This window comes from Pinus tabuliformis, chromosome J (genome assembly GCF_031772625.1).
Source record: "Pinus tabuliformis cultivar Carrire ecotype Pingquan chromosome J, CPIR1, whole genome shotgun sequence".
NCBI classification, from domain to species: domain Eukaryota; kingdom Viridiplantae; phylum Streptophyta; class Pinopsida; order Pinales; family Pinaceae; genus Pinus; species Pinus tabuliformis.
The window spans coordinates 30,126,670-30,152,172 of record NC_142295.1 but is presented as its reverse complement, the minus strand read 5'-3'; the positions used below and the strand labels follow the sequence as shown (position 1 = coordinate 30,152,172).

The 25,503-nt window shown below is 39.3% G+C and overlaps 1 protein-coding gene across 1 annotated transcript in view; it reads left to right on the top strand.

Annotated features, from left to right (window-relative positions):
- Positions 1 to 1,270, top strand: part of LOC149225276 (uncharacterized) — a 77,465-nt gene extending 76,195 nt beyond the window's left edge. Inside the window, exon 4 of the mRNA XM_089379903.1 lies at positions 1,208 to 1,270. Within this exon, the coding sequence (XP_089236029.1) occupies positions 1,208 to 1,270 (63 nt within the window). The remainder of the gene's footprint in view (positions 1 to 1,207) is intronic.
- The last annotated feature ends 24,233 nt before the right edge of the window (positions 1,271 to 25,503 follow it).

Sequence of the window (25,503 nt, the reverse complement as noted above, 5' to 3'; positions counted from 1 at the left end):
ACTAAGAAGAGAAAAGAAACTTGCTTGTATTAATATATGAGAAATTTTTACAATACTTGTCTTTGCGTGGCTAACGCCTCGCATAGGAATAAAACCCCTTTTATACAAATACATGGAAATGACATATTCCCCAAAATCTGGCAATTAATGCCCAAAAATATACGACTGTCATAACAACAACTAATCGCCGAGAGAGCGGTAACAATAAATATCCAAAATAAGCTTTGAAAGCAACTGCGAGTTGGTTATGTTGTTGCAGCGTTGCCGAACAATTGTTGTGAACGTGGGACTGTTGCTGCAAGTTGTGAAGGCGATACCTTGTTCACTGAAATCTGTGGAAATAACAAGGTTTAGTAGTTCACATAGGCAAAATCCCCGTGACCTTACTTCATCAATTAAATATTCCAAGAGACGTTAGAAAGAAGGGTTACCTCATAGATTTATCACAATAAATGCATATCATTTGGTGCAAAAAGGATGAAAGGATAGGTGAAAATATAAGGAAAAGATAGGCAGATTTGGTGCCCAACATCTCCCCCCAACTAGCCTTCTGCATGCCCTCATGCAGCTCACCGCTTCCGCAGGTCTGGGTTAGAATGACTGTAGTCAGCATGGAGCTGGGCGAGATCATACTCATCTGCCATGTCTGTTCCTGGGGGTTTGTATCCTTATGTGAGAAGAAAATCCTTCCACCAATCGCCTGGTACATTGTAAGCTGGGGTGTAATGCTCTGTTGGCAACCAAATGATGGGGAACCTGAACCGGAGTCCCATCCACCGGACCCCGCATGTTTGGATGCATGCTACATATCTCGGCACATGACTTAGTGCCCGTGCAAAATTTGGTGCTCCAAAAGGTTCCCTGTTTCGGACAGTTGTAGGTGACATCATCCACCTCTTCTGACAACTATCAAGGGCCTCATCTTGAAACATGACTATTTGTTTGACACAAAGGTCAATACACCACTTTTGTGTCCTCAACATTCGTTCTCTATTTCCCTCAATCTCTAAAAAGGTGTTGTGCTTATTATACATAGTCACGACAGTTCGTGCTCCCCTCTCATCATAAGAGACTTCGTGTTTTGATTTGACTCAAACATATTAGAAGCCTTCTGCCAGTTTATTTGGTTGATATTATAAGAGGTGAGAGTCCTTAAATGAATGTCCCCCACATATGGGGCTGGGTTAAACTCTTTTTCATTGCGCAGGAAGTATCCATGCAGATAAAGCTCACACATCAAATGTTGGGTTACCAAGTCATGGATTCCTAGTATACGGAGGAACTATACAAACTCCTCGATCTCATGACTGACCTCCTTCTTAATACTTTCCAAACAGAAGAAAATAAATTGCTCATGCAGGAGCAAGGCATAACTAGAAGCAGGAGGGTGACATGCCATTACCTGTTGTGCCAAGCTAAACATATGTTGTTTGTGAGTTTTCAATTCCAGTACTTGCCTTTCCAACCGTTCTACTTTGGGTTATTTCTTTGCATACTTCAACCGTAATATTTCCACTCGCTCTATATACTTGAAGATAGCCTTGGACGACTGTTCTTGGACCCTTTTCACCTCGTTTTGATAGCGAGCTGCGGTGGATTTCCAATTTTGAATATTGATTGTTAGAGAGAATTCACGGCTATCGAACAAGTGCTCGATAGGATCCGTTTGAGTAGCAGCAGAGGTCGTAGGCACATCATCTACCTATGTTGCTGCTTCGACCACCGTAGCCTTAGGCTTCTTAGCCCACTGTTTATACTTTCTTACCTACTTCTTAAGTCGATGCACCTGTCTTCTCAGCCTTCGAACCTCTATTTTCAATGCATCGTGTCTCTGAACTATAGCTGATATTTCTTTTTAATGGGCGGCCTCCTCTTCTCACACAGTTCTACCCACTCCTAGTTAACAATCACTTCATTTTTCCCTGCAGCTGATTCAGCAGGTGGTGGATTACTCGAAGGAGTATCCATTGTTCCCTCTGTCGGGTTCTCCTTACTTGGTTCCTCTCTCTCGAGAGCAATTGCTTCTTCTTTGACAACCAACTCAACCAGCCTTGCAGCTGGTTCAGCAGGTGGTGGATTACTCGGAAGAGTATCCACTGGCCCATTTATCGAGTTCTCCTTACTTGGTTCCCCTTCTTCGGGAGCAATTGCTTCCTTTTTTACAATTAACTCAACCGGCCTTATAGCTAGTTCAGCAGGTGGTGGATTACTCGAAGGAGTATCCATCGGCACTTCTATTGGGCTTCCCTTACTTGGTTCCCCTGTTTTAGAAGCATTCGCTTCTTCCTCCCTTCTAGGCTCCAAGGCATCTATTGCCTGAACATCACCTTCTTCTTCCATTCTCTGTTCTCGTTCCTCTGTAAGGTGTTCCTCCTCTCTCTATTCTTCGGAATGGCTTTGTTGAGAATCAACAGCCAACAAACTAACAGCGGTCGAACCTTTTACCGAACCATCAAACTTTAAAATGGGAGGGACAACAACCTCCTTTTCTGAGCGTCGGGGAGAACGAGACACTCTCGCTCCTCTTGGTATGGTGGCACAAAAAGGAGACTGGAAGATGTCCTCTCCTTGGTCTATACCGGCTCTATCTATGACCTCTAGTTCCTTTCCTTCACCTGCGACAATTCTGCTCTGGCTCGAGGCTCCCTCCTGTGTTAGCTCTTGTCCCATGGTTGACACTGGTTCTTGTGGGGCAGTGTCAACCTCAGGACTCATTCTTTCCACATTTTTTGGAACTATATGGGTTGGTGGTGGTTCTTGTGTGGCACCACCACCCATATCCGACACTTTCTGAGCAGATGGTGCTGACATTGTTTCCTCTTGCACTTCATTAATAAAAGTGGATTCTTGTATCATCGTGTCAATCCCATCCATCATGTCCATAATTCCTTCCGCCATTGGATCCACAATCGAGGTTGGTTCTTGTGTAACATCCTCGGTTGTGGTACTGACTGTCTCTTCTATCTCGAGCCTTTCCTACTCTGGTTCTTCCTCTTCCATTGATTCCACAGTCAAGGTTGGTTCTTGTGCAACAGCCTCGGCTATAGCACTGACTATTTCTCCACTTCAAGCCTTTCCTGCTCTGGTTCCTCTTCTTCTTCCATCAGCTCCACAGTCAATGCCGGTTCTTGTGTAACAACCTCGGATGTAGCACCGACTGTTTCTTTCAATTCAAGCTCGCTTTCTTGCTCTGGTTCCTCTTCCTCCATTTCCATCTCTTCAGGCTCTTCTTGGTCTAAATATTCATCCTCTGTTAGTTCTTCCTCCATTCTCTTCGGCTCCTCTTCTCTAGCAGATATAGCAGCTACTACTTCTTCTTTTGTTGATTCCCGAAACATTGTCCAAGTAATTTGAAATCGGGTCAATGCATGCATGACCAGTAATCGAACCAGCCCATGATTAGTGATGACTGCTACAACCTGTCACGAACAATGGGCAAATTACACCATCGATTGGAGGCTTTTCAGCAAAAATAAAGGCATGTTCAACGAGAAGACTTTTGACTGTGTAAATTGAAGACAAGCTAACACCCTGAAATGGTATTTGAACACAATGGTGAACTGGCCTTCGCAAGTTATGTATTTCATAACAGAACCTGCTACATCACCCCACGGATCCAGCAAATAATTCCAGCCATACCCCCGGCCTTTTTTAACAACGCTCTCGCCAGCGTGCAGAAATACTTCAGGGAACTCCAGGAGGGAACTTCTTCATGAAAACCAGCATGTCCCTGCTGAGGCAACCCACTGAGTTCTGCAATAACTTTGTTTGTAACAGGGATTTCTATCGCTTTGACCCGAGAGAAATTCTCATTCAAATTGAGTGTGAATTCTACTTTAATCCCTTCATAAAATCCCTGCAACATGTTAAAATAGACGTCCCAAACTGCATTGACAAAAGCTTGCCACACTTCTCTATTGTTACATACCAGGGTGGTATCCTCTGGCTCGTGACACACAACCAACCCACCCATTGTTGTAGAAACACTAACATCACTTGGACGCAATCGGCTATTGGGGAGAGAGTAGCAGCAACCAAATTAACAGTGATGGGTAACAGCAGAGTGGGACGCGGGATAAAAAATGGTGAAAGCGGCCGATAATTTTTGAAAAACGTAAATAATTATGGTGAATCATGGTAAGTGTGATGGAATGATTACGGTAATTAATTCGTATGAATTGAAAAGACTGATTGGTTATCGAATGTACGTAATTCAAATTCCAATGCATCGAAATAATTATTACGAAATCATGGAATTTATGGGTGTACCGTTCACACAAGATTTAATAATGATACGTGATATGTCATTATTGTGGTTTTAAATACGTCGTCGTTTACTTATGACGGAACCCACCCCAACTTAAATGTAGCCGTCCACGTCACGTATATGTCTCATCAATGGAATATTTTAATTGAATCTATAAAAGTTGACGGAGACGTACCTGGTGACCTACCTGGTAGTGGAGTAACGATAGAGTAACGACGGAGTAACAGCAGTGGCGAAGTAACAACACCGACGGAGTAACAACAGCAACAGAGTAACAGCATCGGCGGAGTAACAACAGTGGTGGAGTAATATCAGCACGGAGTAACAACACCGGCGGAGTAACAACACTGGCGGAGTAACAGTAGCACCGGCGAAGTAACAACAGCTTTGGAGTAATAGCATCAACTATTCCTTGGTAATTTTTTGTCAGCTCCTCATCATCAGATTTCGATCATTATTCCTGCAAAAGACAAACAAGCGAGTAGCAACAGCATATTATTATTATTATTATTATTATTATTATTATTATTATTATATTATGTTATTTTATTTTATTATCTTTTGAAGAAGAGAATGCAGAGGAAGCATTCTCTACACCAACAACCATCAAACCAGATTTATCAGAGAGATGTTTGATGAAGGCATCCTTAGAAGTTTGACGGTGGTATAATTTCAGACGGTGTCTACTTACTAAGAAGGAAGCACGAGTATCATCTATTGTAACCAATCTGGTTGTTCCATTTTCAAACACAACGTCCACTTCACAGGGTCCCATCCAGTGAGTGCGAAGCTTTCCTTTAAAATCTTTAAAATGGGAGTCATAGAGCAGTGCCCAGTATCCTTTATGAAACACCTTATTCTTGATAAATTTATCGTGCCATTTCATTCTCTGTTGTTGAATAGTAGTAGTTTCCTGGACAACCATTGAACAGATTTCATCTAACTCATTTAGTTGTTCCATTCGGTGTTTCTAGGCCTCTGATAGGCCCAATCCTACTTCCAAAGCTATTCTGAGCGTGTTGATCTCAAATTCTACCAAAAACGAGGGGGATTTCCCATAGACTAACTCAAATGATGAAAACCTGGTTGTATTCCTCCATGTTGTCCTATATGCCCAGAGAGCTTCAGGAAGTTTCTGAGACCAATCCAGACGATGGCTTGCTACAGTCTTTTTCAAGATATTTTCCAACACCGTGTTTGTACTTTCTACCTATCCATTCGCTTGGGGATGTGTTTTGGGAAGTTTTAGTGTCTACGGATAAATGCTTAAACCCCTAGACTAGTAGCTAAGTCTAGAACAACAATGCAAAGCATTCTCTAGCTTTTATATAACCAATAGATTAAATAAGACAGTAAAGAATCCTACCTGTAGCTTTCGCTTACTCCTTATCTCCCTTGACCAATTATTTCGCTCCTTTTCGTACTTAATCCGCTTAAAAAGTACTTGCACATAGACAGAAGACAAAAACCGATCAAAGCATATGCTAATGATCTATTGATTAAACATAGAATGGAATCAAGTTCATAATACACATATGAAAGCATCAATGAACAATACAAACATATGGAAAAAGCTTTGAGCACTTTATTAGTAAAAGGAAGAGTTACAACCCAATTTTCTTGATTCAATGTCACTCCTCCAGTTCAATCCCATATTCTCCTCATAACAAGCAAGACATTTTGACATCATTAAAATACTTGAAATCAACTCAAGTCTCATACTAACAACATCTCCCTATAATTCAATGATTTCCAGCCCCTGATCACTTAGATGAGTGGTATTTTATAGGTGAATGAAGGAAGTTATGTCATAAATGGTGACAATGAATGCCCTCCCAAACTTAGCATTTAGTTCCATGGAGGAAGGGATAAAGGGATTGTTGTTCCTTAACTCCTCCCCCATCCAATTTCAAGCCCAAAGGAGTAGATAAACTTTGGAATCTTCTAGATGCATCCAATGGATAAGAATATTCCTAATTTCACTCAAATTTTCACAGTGCACCCTGGTAGTGTACTGGGCTACACTGCAGTGCACCCTGGTAGTGTACTAGGCTGCACTGCAGCGCACCCTGGTAGTGTATCTACCTGCGCTAATCCTCTTAGAGACAATTTTTGGATGATTTCAGTCATAAAACTTTTTGGAAATCTAGGCATTCTGATGGTTGACTTCTTTAGGGAATGTAACAACTGAATTAGGGTTTGATGGGCCCTAAAGCACTGATCTATAAGATGGGAGTGATGTGCCCAAATGGATCTGTAACAGTTGCCCCCTAAAGCATGAAGTCGAAAATATATATGTCGAGTGAAATGCTTTACCATGTGGAGAGGAGGTTTCGAAGTGGAAGGTGACTTGCATCAATTACAATACATATATCATGATAATTTGATTTTTTCTCATGAACTCGCTGAGGGAAGGCATACCCATGCTCAGCTTATAAACTTTCATTACATGTACAAATATAGTCGTCTACAAATATATACACATGAATGGATGACCATGAATGTAAGGCCATTATACATTTGATTTAGTACTCCTGAAAATATCGCAGCCCAAATGGATGAAACTAGATTTGGGGTCTTCAATCTCGTCCAGTCTTTCGCTCAAGTACAAGTCTAACCATGTGAATAGATGAACTAAAGTCGAACATGGGAAGACATCGTCTGATTACCAACCAATGATGTAAGCTATTAACAGACGCAAGAGGAATCACCAATAATGATGATGGCCCTCAAGGTACTACAGTACATTTCGCATGGTATGAATAAATGATTTGATGTTGAACACCATACAAAGTCTTTCGATCGAAGGCTTGTGATGTCAACCTATCACTGGAAGTGATAAACCTGCCATTGATGTATGCAAGCCTCAAGGTACTGAAGAGGTGTTTTTAAGTCAACTTCTTGGATAATGTGTTGATGTCGACAAGAAGCGACTTGTCGCAGGAGGGCCTTAATGTATCCCACATCAACGACACAAAATGAGGTAAACGATTTTGGAGATGAAAATCGACTGACAACAGAAGGTTCAGGAATGGCGGTCATGAAAATGAAGGTTTACGGTATTGCAAAGGATGAAGTTTGAACTGAGTGACTTCTCTTGAACATGTCAGCGACACTAAAATGAATTGGTAGCGTTGACCCAAAACAAAGTAATGGATGGTATGATAAACCAACGGTGTGATAACCATCAAGTTGAATGACCCAACCCACATAGTCATGGTGATGAGGTGAAAGTGTCATGTTCAAGAGCGACTTGCTATCATTAAGTGTTTTCCCCTTTTTACAATTTTCCCCAGTCATTGCTGACCATTACCTCTTTATTTTTATAAATATTGAGGAGGATAACATATGCTTGCTATATAATTTCACCATTCTGGTGAATCCATCGCTATTTGATGCTTTAACGAGTCTAATGAAGGTGAAACTCGGTCTTGTCTAGATGGATAAGTTTGTCGCTATTTGATGTTTTTAACGAGTTTAACAACAAAGATAACTCGGTCATTTTCATGTTTAGAGAGTTTGAAAAAGGACGGAAAGAAAACTCCACATGTTATTTTTCATAAGTTAATCTCTCAAGTCCAAAAAAACGTAAAATAATACAAGAGAGATATCATTTCCAATCCGTCAACACGCTGGAAAGGACAAACGCTCGGCAATCTTTTCATGTTTAGAGAGTTTGAAAAGAGCTTAAAGAGGACTCCATTTTGAGGAACGAGTGGTGTCCAGGGTAGCAACTGGTTCCGGTGATGTTGGAACTTCTCAAAACATGTTGATTTGTGTGAAGAGGCTGGCTAATAAGACCACTCATTGCAATTGTTCCTCAAAAAAGGATAAAACAACCAAGTGAAATTGTATGATGGGCCAAAGGGATGGTGGCGATGGGATGAAAACAACCAAGGCTCATCTGATGAAAGAGGCTGATAGAATGGCAATCACGAGGGTTAAAAATGGAGATGGGTTCATTTTTACACAAGCTTGAACCATAGGGAAATATGCTTGGATTCAGTTTCATGTTTACACAAGCTTGAAACGACAAACTATTCTTGGATTCAATTTCATTTTTACACAAGCTTAAAATGAAAAGCTATGCTTGAATTTAGTTTCATTTTTACACAAGCTTGAAATCAAGAACTATGCTTGAGATTGGTCTACATGCCCCCAGCATGATGAAAGGGAGAATCTCTTGTAACCAGATGGAAGTCGCTGCGGTGAAGCAGAACAGTTATCCAACACCTTTTTGGCTTCGTCCAGATAGGGACAAAGGTGATGGGGTGATTCCATTCACATAACCTATAGGGAAACTTAACTTTACCACTAGGTGAATGCCCCCTGAGCTTCATTACATTCACCTAAGTAGACTACTCGTGGCTATCAAGTGGATGGAATGAAGGTTCATACACGAGATCAATTGAAAGACTCGACTAGGATTTTACGAAATCTAATCAAAGACTCGACTTGAAACTTGGGACCTTGTTAAATTTTTTAATGAGCTTGACACAAGACAAGGAACTATGCTCATGAACCTGTTTCATTTTTTAATGAGGTTGACACAGTAAAAGAACTATCCTCATATGCCTTGGTTTCATTTTTTAACGAGGTTGACACAAGACCATGAACTATCCCCATGCTCCTTGTTTCATTTTTTAACGAGGTTGACACAAGACCAGGAACTATCCTTGTGGACCTGTTTCATTTTTTAACGAGGTTGACATAGTAAAATAACTATCCTCATATTCCTTTGATCACAAATCATAAGAGGTCATGAAGGAAATATCTGGTACCAATGCCTCCAGTACATGATATACAACATTACTGAATTGATCGTCAGTTGATGTAGGTGTGGAACAGGTTTCCACATAATTGACCCATGGTGGGGATGATACCGTTGGTACAAAAGGACCATTTAGGGAAGATGGTTGACTAGAAGCCATATTTGGACCGGGAAATGAAAGCTAGTCAATAGTGACTATTCTGCCTTCATGCAGGAAACAAATCACTCGAAAGAGTGTTGAAACAATAGCTCCCATGCCATAAACATAGTTGCGCCCAAGAAGTAAATTGTAATCTAAAGGGCCTGGGACTACCATCACATTTAGATAAATGATTTTTCCTGCCAAAGTAATAGGCAACTTAGGAAGGATCCCTAATGATTGACTAGTTCCTTTGTTAACAGCCAACAAATTCTGGGTAACAGGCACAAGCGGCGGCGAACCGAGCGCTTTCCAAGCAATTGAGGAAAGGATACTCACAGATGCACCTTCATCTATAATAGTGCCAAATACAATCATATTACAAACCTGTACTAGGCACATAAGAAGGAAGACGGAATCCTGCTAGTTGATTCCAATCAAAGGAAGTGACTAGACTACTTGGAGGGGGTACCGTAGAAACGGGAGAATTAACCCCTTGAGTTATGAGAGCGGGAGGATTTTCCTCCTGTCTTGATGGAATAGGAGGATTTCCCCCAAGCTCATTTGAATCTGAAGAAACAAAAAGAACTTGAGTGGTATCATATTCACTCTCTTCGGGAAAGGTACGATTTACTGAAGGTGAAATCGGGTCAACTGTTACCTTGACCTGTTGATTTGGGTCGGGTATAGACTCATAGGATTCACTTTCAAAGAGAGTGGTTTCAACCGATGGTTGATTTTGGTCAATCAATTCATCAACTAGTGAAGGATTTAGGGAGAGTTTCCTGTAACCAGATGGAAGTTGTTGCGGTGAAGCAGGACGGTTATCCAACACTTTTTTGGCTTCATCCAGATAGGGACAAAGGTGAATGGGATGATTCCCTTCACATAACCTACATGGAAACTTAACTTTACCCTTCTTTCCATGAACTTTACTACCACTAGTTCATGGTGTGTCACCAACATGATCTCCAGAAGTTGATGACACAGGATGATGTGAACGGGAGGACCATTCTTATAAGATCTGAGGAATATTAGGACAATTTCGAAGAATATGGTCTCTTGCAAAAATTTTGCATGGATATCGAACTTTGTGAGGCTTGACAGATGGTTTCTCATTAGATGTTGCATTCAAAGCAATGGTTGCTTGGTTGCCCCTCTTCTGAATTTGCTTCTTCTCCTTCTTCTTCCCTTTCTTCTTCTTCTTATCCACTTGGTTACTAGTACCAATACTTTCACCAAGTGCAAAGGAAGAAGGGGAGGAAGAAACAACCAAGGAAGAAGGCAAAGGTTCAACTTTAGGATCAACTAGAGGTTGATTTTGTCCAGTTGGAGGTGTACTTGATTGCGGAGAAATCATGACATTTTGAACCAAGGAGGTTGAAAAAAACCATACTGGCAAGCCAATGGTAAATCCCGGAAGGGACAATGTAGCCATATATGGAGCACCAATATTTCCAAAAGAAGGAAAAGGACTAGGATTCCCATCAAAAGGAATTCCTTGATCGGTGGACTTCGGATTTGTCACCATATGCTTCAACCTAAGATCAACTAAGGAGCGAGCATGGAGGATGTTATCCGCAGTCAATTATATTTATTTTAATCAAAGTAACATAACAAAACAAAAGAGGGATAATCTAGGCAAAAGGTTTACCAAGCAACTGTGAACTGCAGAATACCTCCTGACAAACCAAGAAGTACAGGCAGAGAATCTCCACGAATGTTATGTTCGGTGTATCACAGTGTACAAGGCGGTCGACTCGGTTACCTAAGGATAGATAGCAACCTAGTGTTTTCCTCCCATATATACCCGAAAGTACGTGGAGGCCCAATCTGTATAAGCGTTGTCTAATGCAAAACCGCACAGTGAGAGCATTCCCATATACTTTATGTACTGTAACACCACCCTATATACCTGAAGGTACGTGGACGAGCTACGATATACTCACATACATGGAATGAGGTATCACACTCGGGATGTATTGTAGACAAGTTAGCGACAGCTGCTTTGTTTTATGACGCCGGAACACGTCTCTAGCCTAGACCTCTAAATGTTTTTCGTTAGGTGACAATGCTCCATTAGGTAAATTCAGATAAATTTTAAGTTGATCTTCTTTAGAATTTGCCTTTCAAGGTTCACCACGTGATGTATGTTTGCAATTCCTAAAATGAAACTAATATGATAAACATTCTTTCCATTCAATTTAATAATGAAAATCCTTAGCTAATAAGGGATAGAGCAATCAGATCTTTGACAAAAAAACAAAGAGCATATCTAATGCAATTTCCCTAGCTATTCCTATCAAGCATTCACAAACTTTAATATGCACAATGCATGTATTTATTTTCGATTTCCCTTAATGTGAGTGAAAAAAAAGGAAAACTAATGCACAATTGATCAATAAACTCTTTTCATAAAAATGACAATTTTGCGACAATTTCTTTTCAAGGAAAGGAAGACTTTACGACACTTTCATTTTCAAAGAATTGAGGAACTATGACACTTTCAACGAAAATACTAATCATTTGCACACCTCAATCAATCGATCTTTCATGAATTAAGACTTTTACGACAATTCAATTTTCGAAGGAAAAGACGATTTTACGACACTTTCTTTCGACAAAGATCAATAAACCAACATACTAACTTTTGACTATAGACTGAAAATGACAAAGTAAATACATAAGAAACATTTATCAATCCTATTCTAAGTAGGGCCAGCTAAGGAGATGAAAACCTATTTTTTGAGACATGACATCCATTTACAATTAGCAAACAAGCAATCAGAAGAATTTTGGCAAAAAATTTAATTCCAAGGGTGGGAATCTGACCCTAGGAAGATCAGCGCAGGCCAAAGAGGGAGTAACTATGCTACAGTGCACTGTCTCTAACTGGAGGGTGCATTGCAGTGCACTGTCTCTAAGGCTAGCCTGCATTGATTCCTGTGAGGCCACTCAAGAGTCATCTAACCTCAAATTTTGACCAAAATTCAATGCAAAAGGTTGAATTACAACAAGTAAAGTATGTCAAGGTGTCTAAGGAGGTGGATTAGCTACTAGGAAAGATGATTCATTCCCCAGTATGGTCGCCAATTTGTTTTGGGAAGTTTTAGTGTCTACGGATAAACGCTTAAACCCCTAGACTAGTAGCTAAGTCTAGAACAATAGTGCAAAGCATTCTCTACCTTTTCTATAACGAATAGATTAAAAAAGACAATAAAGAAGCCTACCTGTAGCTTTCACTTACTCCTTATCTCCCTTGACCAATTCTATCGCTCATTTCCATACTTAATCTGCTTTAAAATTACCTACACACAGACATAATACAAAAACGATCAAAGCATATGATAATGATCTATTGATTAAACATATAACGGAATCAAGTTCATAATACACATATGAAAGCATCAATGAACAATACAAACATATGAAAAAAGCTTTGAACACTTTATTAGTAAAAGGAAGAGTTACAACCCAATTTGCTTGTTTCAGTGTCACTCCTCCAGTTCAATCCCATCCTCTCATCATAACAAGCAAGACATTTTGACATCATTACAATACTTGAAATCAACTCAAGTCTCATACTAACAGCATCTTCTTATAATTCAATGATTTCCAGCCCCTGATCATTTAGATGAGTGGTATTTTTATAGGTGAATGAAGGAAGTTATGTCATAAATGGTGACAATGAATGCCCTCCCAAACTTAGGATTTAGTTCCATGGAGGAAGGGATAAAGGGATTGATGTTCCTTAACTCCTCCCTCATCCAATTTCAAGCCCAAAGGAGTAGATAAACTTGGGAAGCTTCTAGATGCATCCAATGGATAAGAATATTCCCAAACCCCAATGAAATTTCGCTCAAATTCGCCCAATGCACCCTGGTAGTGTACTGGGTTGCACTACAGTGCACCCTGGTAGTGTACTGGGTTGCACTACAGCGCACCCTGGTAGTGTATCTACCTGCACTGATCCTCTTAGAGACAATTTTTGGATGATTTCAGTCATAGAACTTCTTGGGAAGCTAGGCATTCTGATGGTTGACTTCTTTAGGGCATGTAACAACTGAATTAGGGTTTGATGGGCCCTAAAGCACTAATCTATAAGATGGGAGTGATGTGCCCAAATGGATCTGTAACAGGATGGTATGGAGTTGTCACCCTATGTTTGACTCCATATTTTTGCATAAGCCTTGCTATCATGTGGGATGTGAATTGTGCCCCTCCATATGAAACAATCTCCCTTGGAGTACCATATCGAGCAAAAATCTCTTCAAAAAGAAAATTTGAAACCACCTGTTCCGTTGCTTTCACAACAGCTCTGGCTTCCACCCACTTATTCACATAATCAGTGTAGACCAGAATGTGAACCTTTTGATGAGAAGGTGGGTTAAAAGGCCCAACAAAGTCAATTTCCCACTTCTCAAAAGGCTCGAGGACTACCTGGGGCTGCAATGGCATCTCATCCGATTTTCCAGGTTTCCCCATGCGTTGACAACTGTCACATCTTTGGACATAATCTCGAGCATCCCGAAATATAGAAGGCCAATAATATCCCATTTGCAACACCTTGTGGCCTATTCTTTTATCTACAAAATGTCCTCCACAAGGGCCATCATGGGAAACCTTCAATATCTCATAAATTTCATCCTTAGATACACAGTGTCGAATCTGCTGATCAACCCCTGTGTGAAAAATGTATCCTACCATCCATGAATATTGGGTACTATGATGAATAATTTTCCGTTGTTCCTTGTATGAAAAGTGACGAGGTACTTTCCCTGTAGCAAGATAGTTAGCAATATCTGCATACCATGGAGTGTTAGCGGAAATTGAAAACAGGTGCTCATTTTGAAAACTATCTTCTATGGGTGTACTTTCAGCATTATTATCTAGTCTAGACAGAAAATCATCAACCACATTATCCTTTCCTGGTTTAACTACTATGGTGATGTCGAATTCTTGAAGTAACAACAACCATCTTGTAATACGACCAGGGGTAATGGGTTTATTCATCAAATACATGATTGTTGCGTGATCAGTGTGTACAAAGGTAGGATACCTGGTAATATAATGTCGGAAATTGTTGATGGCATAGATGACAACAAGGAATTCTTTCTCAGTCACTGTGTAGTTTAACTCGCCAGGAGCCAAGTTTTTACTAACATAGTAAACTGCATATGGTACCTTGTCTACTTGTTGTCCCAAAACTACCCCAATTGCTATCTGAGAGGCATCAGCATGGATATGAAATGGTAATGTCCAGTACGGCCCTCGAAGGATTGGAGCTCTACAGACAAGTTCCTTGAGCTTCACAAAGGCTGCATCATAGTCATCTGTCCACACAAAATCTGCATCTTTTGTCAACAATTGAAAAAGTGGATGTTCTATCTTAGCAAAATTTTCTATAAATTGCCTGTAATAACCAGCGCAACCGATAAAGATACGTACCTATGTGGGTGTTTTGGGTATTGGAAAGTGTAATATTACCTTTATCTTAGCTGGATCCATCCGAATTCCAGCAACTGAAAGCAAATGTCCCAAGACTATTCCTTCCTCCATCATCATGTGGCACTTTACTGTACTCAAAGAGACATGCATCTGTTTACATCTTTCAAGAACTTTTTCCAGATTTTCCAGCCCTTCTTCGAATGAGTCCCCGTATGGAGTAAAATCGTCCATATAAATTTCAACACTATCATCTACCAGATCAGAGAAAATCCCTAAAATTTCCCTTTGGAATGTTGCAAGTGCATTATAGAGACCAAATGGAAGGACTCGATATGCGAAAGTTCCCCAAGGGCACGTTAAAGTAGTTTTATCTTGATCCTTGGGATCTATTTGGATCTGGTTGTACCCACTAAATCTATCCAGGAAGGAGAAGAACTTCTTCCTAGCCAAAGTATCCAAGACTTGATCAATGAACGGTAAAGGGAAATGGTCTTTCTATGTTGCCTTATTTAATTCTCTATAATCTACACATATCCGCCATTTACCATTTTTCTTGGGAACAATCACCAACAGGGAAACCCATTGGCTGTCTAAAATGGGGTAAATAAATCCTACATCCAGCAACTTTTGAAGTTCTTCCTTGACAATGTTTTTCAGAGCGGGGTTCATTCTCCTCTGGGGTTGTCTCACAAGACGACAATCCTCTTTGATGTATATATGATGGGTACATAGATTGGCAGGAATCCCCTTCATGTCTATATAGTCCCAGGCGAAGGCTTCTTTGTGATTTTGAAGAACATCTAGAAGCCATTTTGTCTGGGATCGTGACAGATTTGGATTAATATTTAGGGTCTTTCCTGGCTCTATCTCTACAGGAATGTTTTCATGGGACATAGTTGCGGGCAATTCTTCAAATCCATCTGTTGTTTCAATTCTTTCCTACATTTTACAAATCAAAACGGATTCTAGAATTCGCTAATTCGAATCTGAAACAGAATAGGGGTCACTAATGAAGGTGGTAATTGTATCATCTTTTGTTTCTATTTTCAGCTAAAGGGCATGTCCAATAGTAAGAACTGGTCTTAATTCCTCATCTTCAGATTTAGACTCTTCCTTTGGCAAAGGTTGCTTACGACTAGATGGCTTCACCGACAAGTTAGGTTCTGCAGGAGGGTATAACACAAGGTTTTTGGTAACCTACCCATTTGAGATAACCATATTTCCAGAACGACACCCAATGTAAGCGTCTACAGTTGCCAACCACGGTCTTCCCAGAATCAATGGGTGGCTACCAGTTGGGGACTGCGTTTGAAACACTAGGAAATCCACAGGGTAAGGCCATGAATCAACTAAGATTGTAATGTCTTCTAACTTCCCTACCGGTTTGACTGTAGATCTATCTACCAATTCTAACACAGTAGGTGTATGTTTCAGGTTTCGAAGACCCAATATATGCATTGCTTTAGTCGTAATGACATTTATAGCAACACCCAAATCTACCAGCACATTTGGAATTTCCACCCCATTAATTTGCACAGTTAGAATTTGGTTCCCCAGGTCCCCATATTTCACAGGAATAGCCTTTCCCATCATAAAGTTTGATAACTTTCCCATCACATGAATAGTGAGTGGATCCCTTGATTTCTTTCTAGGATTTTTAGCACAATATTCCCTAAGATTTTTTGCATATATAGGTACATCCCTCATAGCTTGTAATAGGGGAATCTTAACAAACAGATTTTGTAACTCCCCTACAGAGTCAAACTCAGCTTTAGGGATCTGTTTACTCAAGGTCAATCTTTCAGGATAAGGCGAGTCAACTCGGTGTTCTTGAGTAATTAGCAGTTGAGGAGATGTCTGATTTTTACTAGCTTGGTTCGATTTCTCTTTAATTGTTTCTGGTTCTTTAACCTCACTGCCAACTTGTTCAATAATAATAGGTGAGGGTTGAGCATCTACTATCCGCCCGAATCTCAAATTCATCTCATAAAGTTTTTTGGTAGAGATACTATATGAAGGTAGGTTGAGGGTGTCAGCTTGCTGAGCCCCTTTATTGTTAGGATTCGTATTGGGTTGGATAGGAAGTTGAGGGCGAACAAGCGGATTACCAGGAGGTATGTTAAAGGGCAACTGAAGTTGTTTTTGTGGCATTGACTGGGGAAACTTTCCAGGAGGAGAGGATCCACACCAGTTCGAAGCCCATGACGAACTAGTTTGAGGAGCCCACTATTGCCACGGTGGAAACTGATATTGGGGCCACATAGGTGGATAGGGCATGGACTGAGGACCCATATTAAAATTGTTAAAATACTGAGATGGATCCTGAAACATACCTTGATTTCCAGTTGGTGGTCGAGGTTGCCATGGATTTTTAGATCCCATAAAATACGGTTGGTCTGCCTCTTTTCCTGTCCCTTGAAAAATCGCTTTCAATCCTGGCAAGGAGAGGCATGAACTTGTTACATGGCTTAGCTTGCAGATTGCACATTCTTCCACGGAGTTCAACGGACATTCTCTAGGTGGATGCTTCTTTCTACACTTCGGGCAAAATATAGCCATAGTATTCTCCAATTCCATTTGTTTCTGTTTTACTTGCAGTGTGTCCATCTGTGCAGACAAGGTACTCCAAATATTAGTCCTTAAGTTATCTAGCATGTTTCCAATTTCTGCATTCGTGACACCTCCACCAGATACTTTTGTTGACTGAATTCCTTGTTTATTCTTTGCAGCTCCCCTCAAACACTAGATGCACAGCTCACAGATGGTATCGAAGTCCTCTTTTGATATATCTCCCTTTCCTACTATGTTTAAAAATTCCAAAGAATCTTCTCAAAAAGCCCGTAGAAGGATAATTTTCAAAATTTCCTTATCCAGGTTAGAATGACATGATCTCTGTAGTGTGTACTTAAATCGTTCCACACAATCCTCCATATTCTCGTCTTCTTTTTGCATGAACTTTAAAATTTCTTCCTTAATATCCTGAGATTTGCAGTAATATTGATACTTCTCTAGAAAAGAGGTTTTCATACCATCCCATGTGGAGATAGTCTTTCCTCCTAGACCCATAAACCATTGCATGGTTGTCCCTTTTAATGTAGTAGGGAAGATTTTCAGTTTTTGAGCATCAGTTATGTAGTCATATCCCCGACACACAATATCAAATTCAAAAAGGAACATGTCGAGGTCTTCAGAAGTCAACCCATGAAAGCTTGGTAAAGTTGTCAAAGGAATGGGCTTCGTTGGTGCACCAGTCCCAAGATCCTCAATTGGGAAGTCAATAGTAGAGGTTGTGGGTGCCATGAATATCCTCCAATAATCACTGGGAATTTCAGCAGGCTCTGCAGGGAATGATGGAGGGGGTCTTGTCACGAAAGTTTGAGTTTCTTTAACAACACTTCCCTTATCTCATGGTGATATCAATACCCTTACAGCTCCTTCCTCCCTGACACAATGGCTTGATCCCTCAGACCCTTTTCCTGCAACTTCTCCTTCCCTACTGGAATGGGCTGGTTCCTCAGATCTTCTGCTTGCAACTTCTTCTTCCTCTGTTATCAACAACGATACTCCTTCATCAGGTACACTGTTGCATACTTCTTTTGCTGCTGGAAGGTTTTGTTGTATTGAATCAATAGGAGGTACTGTGGATAGCACTGGCTGTTCAACAGATTGTCCCTCTGATTTCATTCGAGTCCTTGCCCTCATAGCAACACGATAAGATGCCTTTGATTCAACTTTTGCGATGATTTGTTGAATGTAAGTGTTCCTTCCCAAATCATGTCCCCTTTCTTCGAGGATTTTCCTCTGCCCTTTTATTTGAATCTTTGTTCATGTAAGTTGGTAAGAGGGAAATATCTAAATTAAATCACTACGCTCAGGACCTGGAGTAGGGTGTCAAAGGACCATTCCCTCCCCAGGATGAGAGGTAGGGCTTTAACAAACAAGAAAAGAAAACGACTAAAAAAAGAAATCTAGGGTTCAAGACCTGGAGCAGGGCATCAAAAGACCCTTCCCTCCCCAGGACAAGAGATTAGACAAGAAAAGAACACGCATAAAAGGAAATATAAAGCTCAGGACCTGGAGCAGGGTGTCAAAAGACCATTCCCCCCCAAGGCAAGAGATCGGGTTTTAACAACTCAGAAAAATTCAAAACAAATAACCAAAGCAAGCGACTCGGCCCAAAAACAGTAAAAAGCGACAGAAATCAAAATACTAAGCTCATGACTTAGAGCAGGGTAGCACTTCCCTCCCTAAGACGAGAGATTGATCCTTTGGTCAATACAGATCATGTCTTGCACCTTGTTAGCCTTCCCCGGCAACGACGCCAAAATGTTGGTGTTCGAGTGAGAATAAACTATTCCACCCTTTTCCACATTCGTTTATCAATCCAGGTGCGTACAATTTTCAAGGTAACGTGCAAGGTATATGCAGGGGCAAGGTTACAATCTTCAATTAACCAAGGATTCGTGACTAAAGAATCATAGCATCATTGTAACAGTAATGGGAAATAAAATTGCAGAACCTAAAAGGCATTCAAAACAATTGATAAGGACCTGTAACAGCAATAAGGAATTAACACACCATAATACAAACAACAGACATAAAGAAAATACGCATCACCTGATCAGAAGAGTGGGCCCGGCTCTCTGATCAGGGTTGCGTTAACTCACAGCTAAGAAGAGAACAACAACTTGCTTGTATTAATATATGAGAAACTATTACAATACTTGTCTCTGCACGGCTAACCCCTCACACAGGGATAAAACCCCTTTTATACAAATACATGGGAATGACATATTCCCCAAAATATGGCAACTAATTCCCAGAAATATACAACAGTGAAGATCCAAAATAGGCTTTGAAAGCAGCTGCGAGTTGGTTATGTTGTTGCAACATTGCCGAACAGCTGATGTGAACACAGGACTGCTACTGCAAGCTGTGAAGGAGATACCTGTTCACTGGAATCTGCAGAAATAACAAGGTTTAGTAGTTCGCATAGGCAAAATCCCCGTGACCTTACTTCATCAATTAAATATTCCAAGAGATGTTAGAAAGAAGGGTTACCTCATAGATTTATCACAATAAATGCATATCATTTGGTGCAAAAAGGATGAAAAGATAGGTGAAAATATAAGGAAAATATAGGCAGATTTGGTAGCCAACAATACTCATTCCTATAAAAGGAATGTACCCAAGCTCCCTCTTATCCAAGGACTTGTCCAAGCTCCCTCTTAACCAAGGACTTGTTTCCAACAACATCTCTTAGCTCTTTGGTGGAGATCATGGTACTATCAGCTGCTTGTAGAGATCCTCCTTTTAATTTCATGAATTTTATCTTCATCATTATGGAGCATTCATCCTTCATACGGAATCGACCATCCATCACTTTCACGAACCAAAATAGTTATGTCATCCTTCTTTTCATCTGAAAGTGATCTTCTATTCCATATCTAGTTTTTCTCCATACTACTACCATTTCCATGTCATATAGAATCACATGAGTGCTAGATGTAGGTGATATATACGACTCTTTTTTCGGTAGCCATGTATTAACCCATCCAGATGTTGTTCAAAATTGAAAATCAAATCAAGGTTATCTTTTGTGATGGCCTTCCATCATGACATCTTGCTTTCTTGCAACATCAACATCCTACATATTCACAAGCAAATCTCCAAGAATTCATATGCCAAGGGTTTCCTTTATTTACAAACCTTATCATGGTCTTTTTCTCTATTGATATGTCATGAACAATTCTTCTAGCCATCAGATGTTGATTTCCCTTTTCCTTACGTGACTATAGTTGCATCGTTCATGATATCTTCTTTCTCTATTCACATATTGCTTCCCTAGAACTTTCATCCATAGTTCCTTCATATTTGTCAACTATCTCATATTCCATATGAGAACATATTATGTTGATTTGATCTTGTCAACATGTGAACCATGCCTTCATGCAACTTTCCAAGGGAAGAGATCCATGCTCATGAGGTAGATAATTTACCCAAGCTATTTGCAACTATATGATGACATGATTTAATCTATCAAATATATACATACCTCTTTTCTTATTTTGGTCATCTAGACTTCCTTCGGCAACTTCCTCTCCTTTATTGAAAGTAATTCAACCATCTTGACATGCTACACTCCTTAGTCATAATACCATAATCATTGTCTTTTCACCTTAGCTCTAATACCATGTTAAGAAATCTAAAGTAGCTATATTAGGTGATTTCTCTTACTTTGATAACTGCTTGTGATGTGTTTTTACTTTACTTAATTAGTTTCTTCTTTCTCTTGATTATATTTGGTGTTCTTTTCATAAAACATCTACCAAACCATAAAGAACAATAAGACAAGAGGACACAAGATGTAGGCGATCATCCAAGACCAAAACCTCTCCAATTGAGAGGAAAACCCACCAAAATTCTTCTCTTCTTATAGAACTTCAATTAGCGAATTCCAAGATCTATGACCCTTGACCAAGACCCTCCAAGACCAAGTAAAATATTTCCTTCTTGGTGATCTTTCCTTCCAACAACTTTTGCAATTTCAATCTCCAACAAATTCTTCTACAAATTTGACCCCCCAACAGATTCTTTTGCAACTTCGTCCTCCCAACAAATTCTTCCGCAGAGACCCTAGTTCACACATGTGGCCAGAAGATGGATGAACTTGTGTTTCCTCTCTCCTTCGCTTGACTTGAATTCTCTTTCTTGATACTTCGCTTACAAAGGAGACCTTTCTTGACCCAAAACTTGGCCCTTGATGGTGACTGCAATTCTATACTTACTACTATAGGAAGATGTCCTAATCCGCTTCGCACGTGTGAGAAATATAGCCCAAAAATAGTTTCAAGAACTCGACTTTCTTTTCTCCTTCTTTCCTTCCTCTTCTTCACACTATTTTCTTTCTCTTGATCAAACTTGAGTGAAGTGAGTAAGTGAGGTCGAAGTCTCCTTTATATATAGGTCTTCCACTTGTCCATTTGAGTAGGTCGAATTGACATTTGCATCATGACGAAGTCTTGGAGGGTATTTTGACTTAACTTGGACTCAAATAAATTCTCTTTACAATATGTAACATGCCCCAATAGGTCTTCAATACATGACAATGACTCAATTGACTTGTACACTCAATGACAAGCCCTAGAAGCTTTTGATGGGAGCTTGACCGATAAAATAAATTTCCTTGAGCATGAAACCCATGCCTCAGAAATAACAACAATAAATTTATTTTTCTCATTACATTAAAAACATAAAATCATGATTGCATATGTCATTATGGAGACAGAACCTAATTACATATTTCAACAATTGGTAGAAAGAGGATAGAGTTGCTTACCCAAATAATCCTTGAAATCAACTCAATTTTCCACAGGGTACTCCAAGCTATGAACATTTTCCTTTGATAGTAATTCCAGTGAAGTTTTATCCATTGATGGACTTATAGGGAAATCCTCTAAGGAACCTTTCTCCCTAGACTTTGTAATGTACCCTTGCACTCTTGATGTTCCTTTTGAACCCGTCCCTTCCATTTATTAGGAAGAGAGCATCCATTTCCCAATTGAGCATATATGTGGCAGCGTCCACATTTGAATGGAATTCGCTCATAGTCCAAAGGTTGATAGAAAATTGTTGGCCCCTTTCTAATGATGATTGAGTTAGCCAAACCTTTTGTGAGGCATAATCGAATGAACAGTCTAGTCATTCCCGTATTCCCTGTATGTTTTTAAGAATTATTAGCTTCATGGAACATACCCAAGGCATTGCCCATTTCATTGAAGACTTCATCTAGCCATAGAAACAAAGATAGATCCAATAGCTTAACCCATATTAGATATTAGTCCATATGTGTTGAATTGCCATCAAATTCCAAGTGCCACTTCTTAATAAATAGAGATTGTGAATCCTATTAGTCCATATGTGTTGAATTGGCATCAAATTTCAAGTGCCACTTCTTGAAAAAGAGTAATTGTGAACCCTATTTCCCTCGTGACTAAATAATTTTATTACCATCGCCTTTTGACCTAAGGATTTAGATCATCCATCTTTTGACCAATACTACGCAACATGGAGAGTAACCTAACACTACAATGAAGGTTTCCCTCATCTATACTTTTAGGGACTTTCAATTCATATGTTTGCTAGGGAAGTGAAACATAATGGTTGAGTTCTCAAGCTCCATAACTTCGTTTAGTTTAATACTATCCCATAAGTGTAGGTTTACTACCTTGGCCTTTCAAGTTAATGCACTTTCCACCTCCTCTTTTCTTTGCCCAAACCTCTCATTCCCAAACCCTCTTAGTCGGATGTTAAGGATTTAGAAATGGGAATTCTGCTTATTAACTCACTTATGAGCATACCTCCAATGAAACCCTATTCAAGCTTTCCACTTACAGAATCCTCCTTCCCAAGAAATAAAGAGTGTGAGAAGCTTGGAAGCAAGTCTAAAGGAACGGCCTTTGAGGGACTTAATGATTGAGGTAGAATCACAAATGGTGAGTATGAATGCTCATCAGTGTTTGCACTTGGAGAATAAAATCCTTGGCCTTTCTAATCTTTCACTTCATACCTTCCAAGCTCACCTAATAGGTTGATGTGATGGTTTAACAATTCTTTTACATCCTAGTGCATAGTCTCACTCAATTAGAAGTTTGGCCACTATATTGTTCTCTTGCAAATCACCTAGAATTGTTATGGTTTGTTAATATAGTGGTTTTGCTCCAATTTTGATGCTTCTAAGTAGAGGGGGTTCAGATCTAAGCCTAAGATCCACTGGATTAGAATAGATTTGTGGCCCACCATTGGGATTTTAGAGAAATCCACAATTTCATCTTCCAGATTGTATAAAAGCCTTAATCTTGCTCAAACCCTTTTCTTAATCTTGGACAAATATTCTCCCCTTTAAATATAAAAGGCACATCCATGTTTAGTTTTGTGTGCCTGGGAGCCTAAAGAACTACCACGTTGAGAATTTCCTTAGTGCCAAGGTGCAACTCAACTTCCCTCATGATTATATTTACAAAAGATGTTAGAACAATAAACTATATTTTGGAGTCTAGGGTTCCATGCAAAAAATAATTTTGACGGGAATATAAATGGTTAAGAGCATGTGTTTCCTCCTAAGAGGTCACAGGTTCAAAACCAGAGGGGGGTAGAGTATGTATGCCTTTGTAGACTTAGCAATCAAATCGTTGCGCGGAGGTGGGTCCCTTGTCCCACAAACAAGGGGGTCTCATACACCAATTTGGTGTCTGGCTTGGCTGTGACCTTAAAAATTGATATTATTATTATTATTATTATTAAAAGTGATTACCTTACATGGCACAATGCTTCCTTTCTCAAGTAAATGGCTTAAGCAAGGGCCTACAACTACCTCGAGCTCAAATGTGTGAGACAAATAAATGATGGCTAACCTCATTCAATTCTCAAAAACCATGTGTTTTGAATAGCCACCAACCTATTCTCCTTGTTGTAAAAAAAAAAACAACACTTAGGATGAACCCTAACTTTCTCCCCTTTGAAGCAAATACCATGCATGTCCTTTACCTAGGAATCACTTGCATAACGCTTACTTTATCTTTGCTACTTTGCTGAATTTACAAAGAAAACTAGCTTAATTTTTCTAGGCATCTTTCCAGGAAATTTCTTTACAAACTCTATGCATATGAGATGAAGATATATTGTGGTAGTATGTTGCAATAACTTAGTTTGTTTTACAAGAGTATCAACAACTTCAAGGTGATAATGCTAATGTAAAATACAGCAATGCTTGTAAAAGTGTCCAAGTATCAATATTTATCTTCATCAAACAAGTAAAAGTAGCAAATTAAGAGCACAATGTTCGAAGAAAGGCAATAGAAGCTCCAATGAAGAATTTGTTTTGAGTTTTAAGTTGTCTACAACATGGTGACTACAGTAAATGATTATCCCCTGTACGGATAGATAAGCAGAATTCTCAACGATGATGTGCTAACCCTATTGGCATAAAAACCTAACCTTTTCACTTGAAATCATGTCATATCTAATCTCTTCTCTTTTGATTTGTTGTGCCTCCATCAAGATCGATATTAGCTATGCGTCCTTTCAAACGCTCACCTCCTTCACCATTCTCACTTCCATTAGAAGCTTCAATAATGTTTCCTTATTATTGATGCTCGCCTCTCACAAAGTGAGACTCCAAGTTCAGAGCTCATCTCAAAACAAGAGGAAGTTTATAACAAGAATATATATAATTTTAGATTTCTTCATGTTTTATAAAGTTTGTCTTATTTTTTTTTGTGTATTTTCCAAGCTTTATACAAACATAATATTTTGGACATAGTCTATGAAGGATAGTATTGTCTTCTTTGTCTTCTTTGTCTTCTTTGTAGTTAGTTTGCAAGTTTTTCAGCACTATGAGATAATTGTATTATTTTGTATTATTGATGATGATGATGTTTAACGGACCAATATGGTCTATTGGACCTTAAGAAGGTAAGAGATTAGTTGAGATTTTTAAATATTTTATTTCTATAATTGAAAAGAAGGGAGAGAAATGTTCCTAGATCACTATAGCTTTATTGACTTAACAAGTCAAGAAGGTTGGTAGTGTCACAAGGATTTTGAAAATTAGAACGAATGAGTAAGAGCTAGATAATCCAAGAGAAAATGCTTTTCTTCTTCAACCCTCTTAGTATGGCAAAGGTGATGGACTCTTTCTTGCCGAGATGTTTTAGGAATGACCAAGCCCGGTCTCACTTTGAAGCTCATGAGAATTAGTTTTTATCTTGACAATGCTCATTTTTTTAATAAAACAACTATTTTTCTTTATTTTTAAAAAATAAAATATATATACATAATAATAATCTACATATTTTTAATATTTTTTGCTCATTTAAA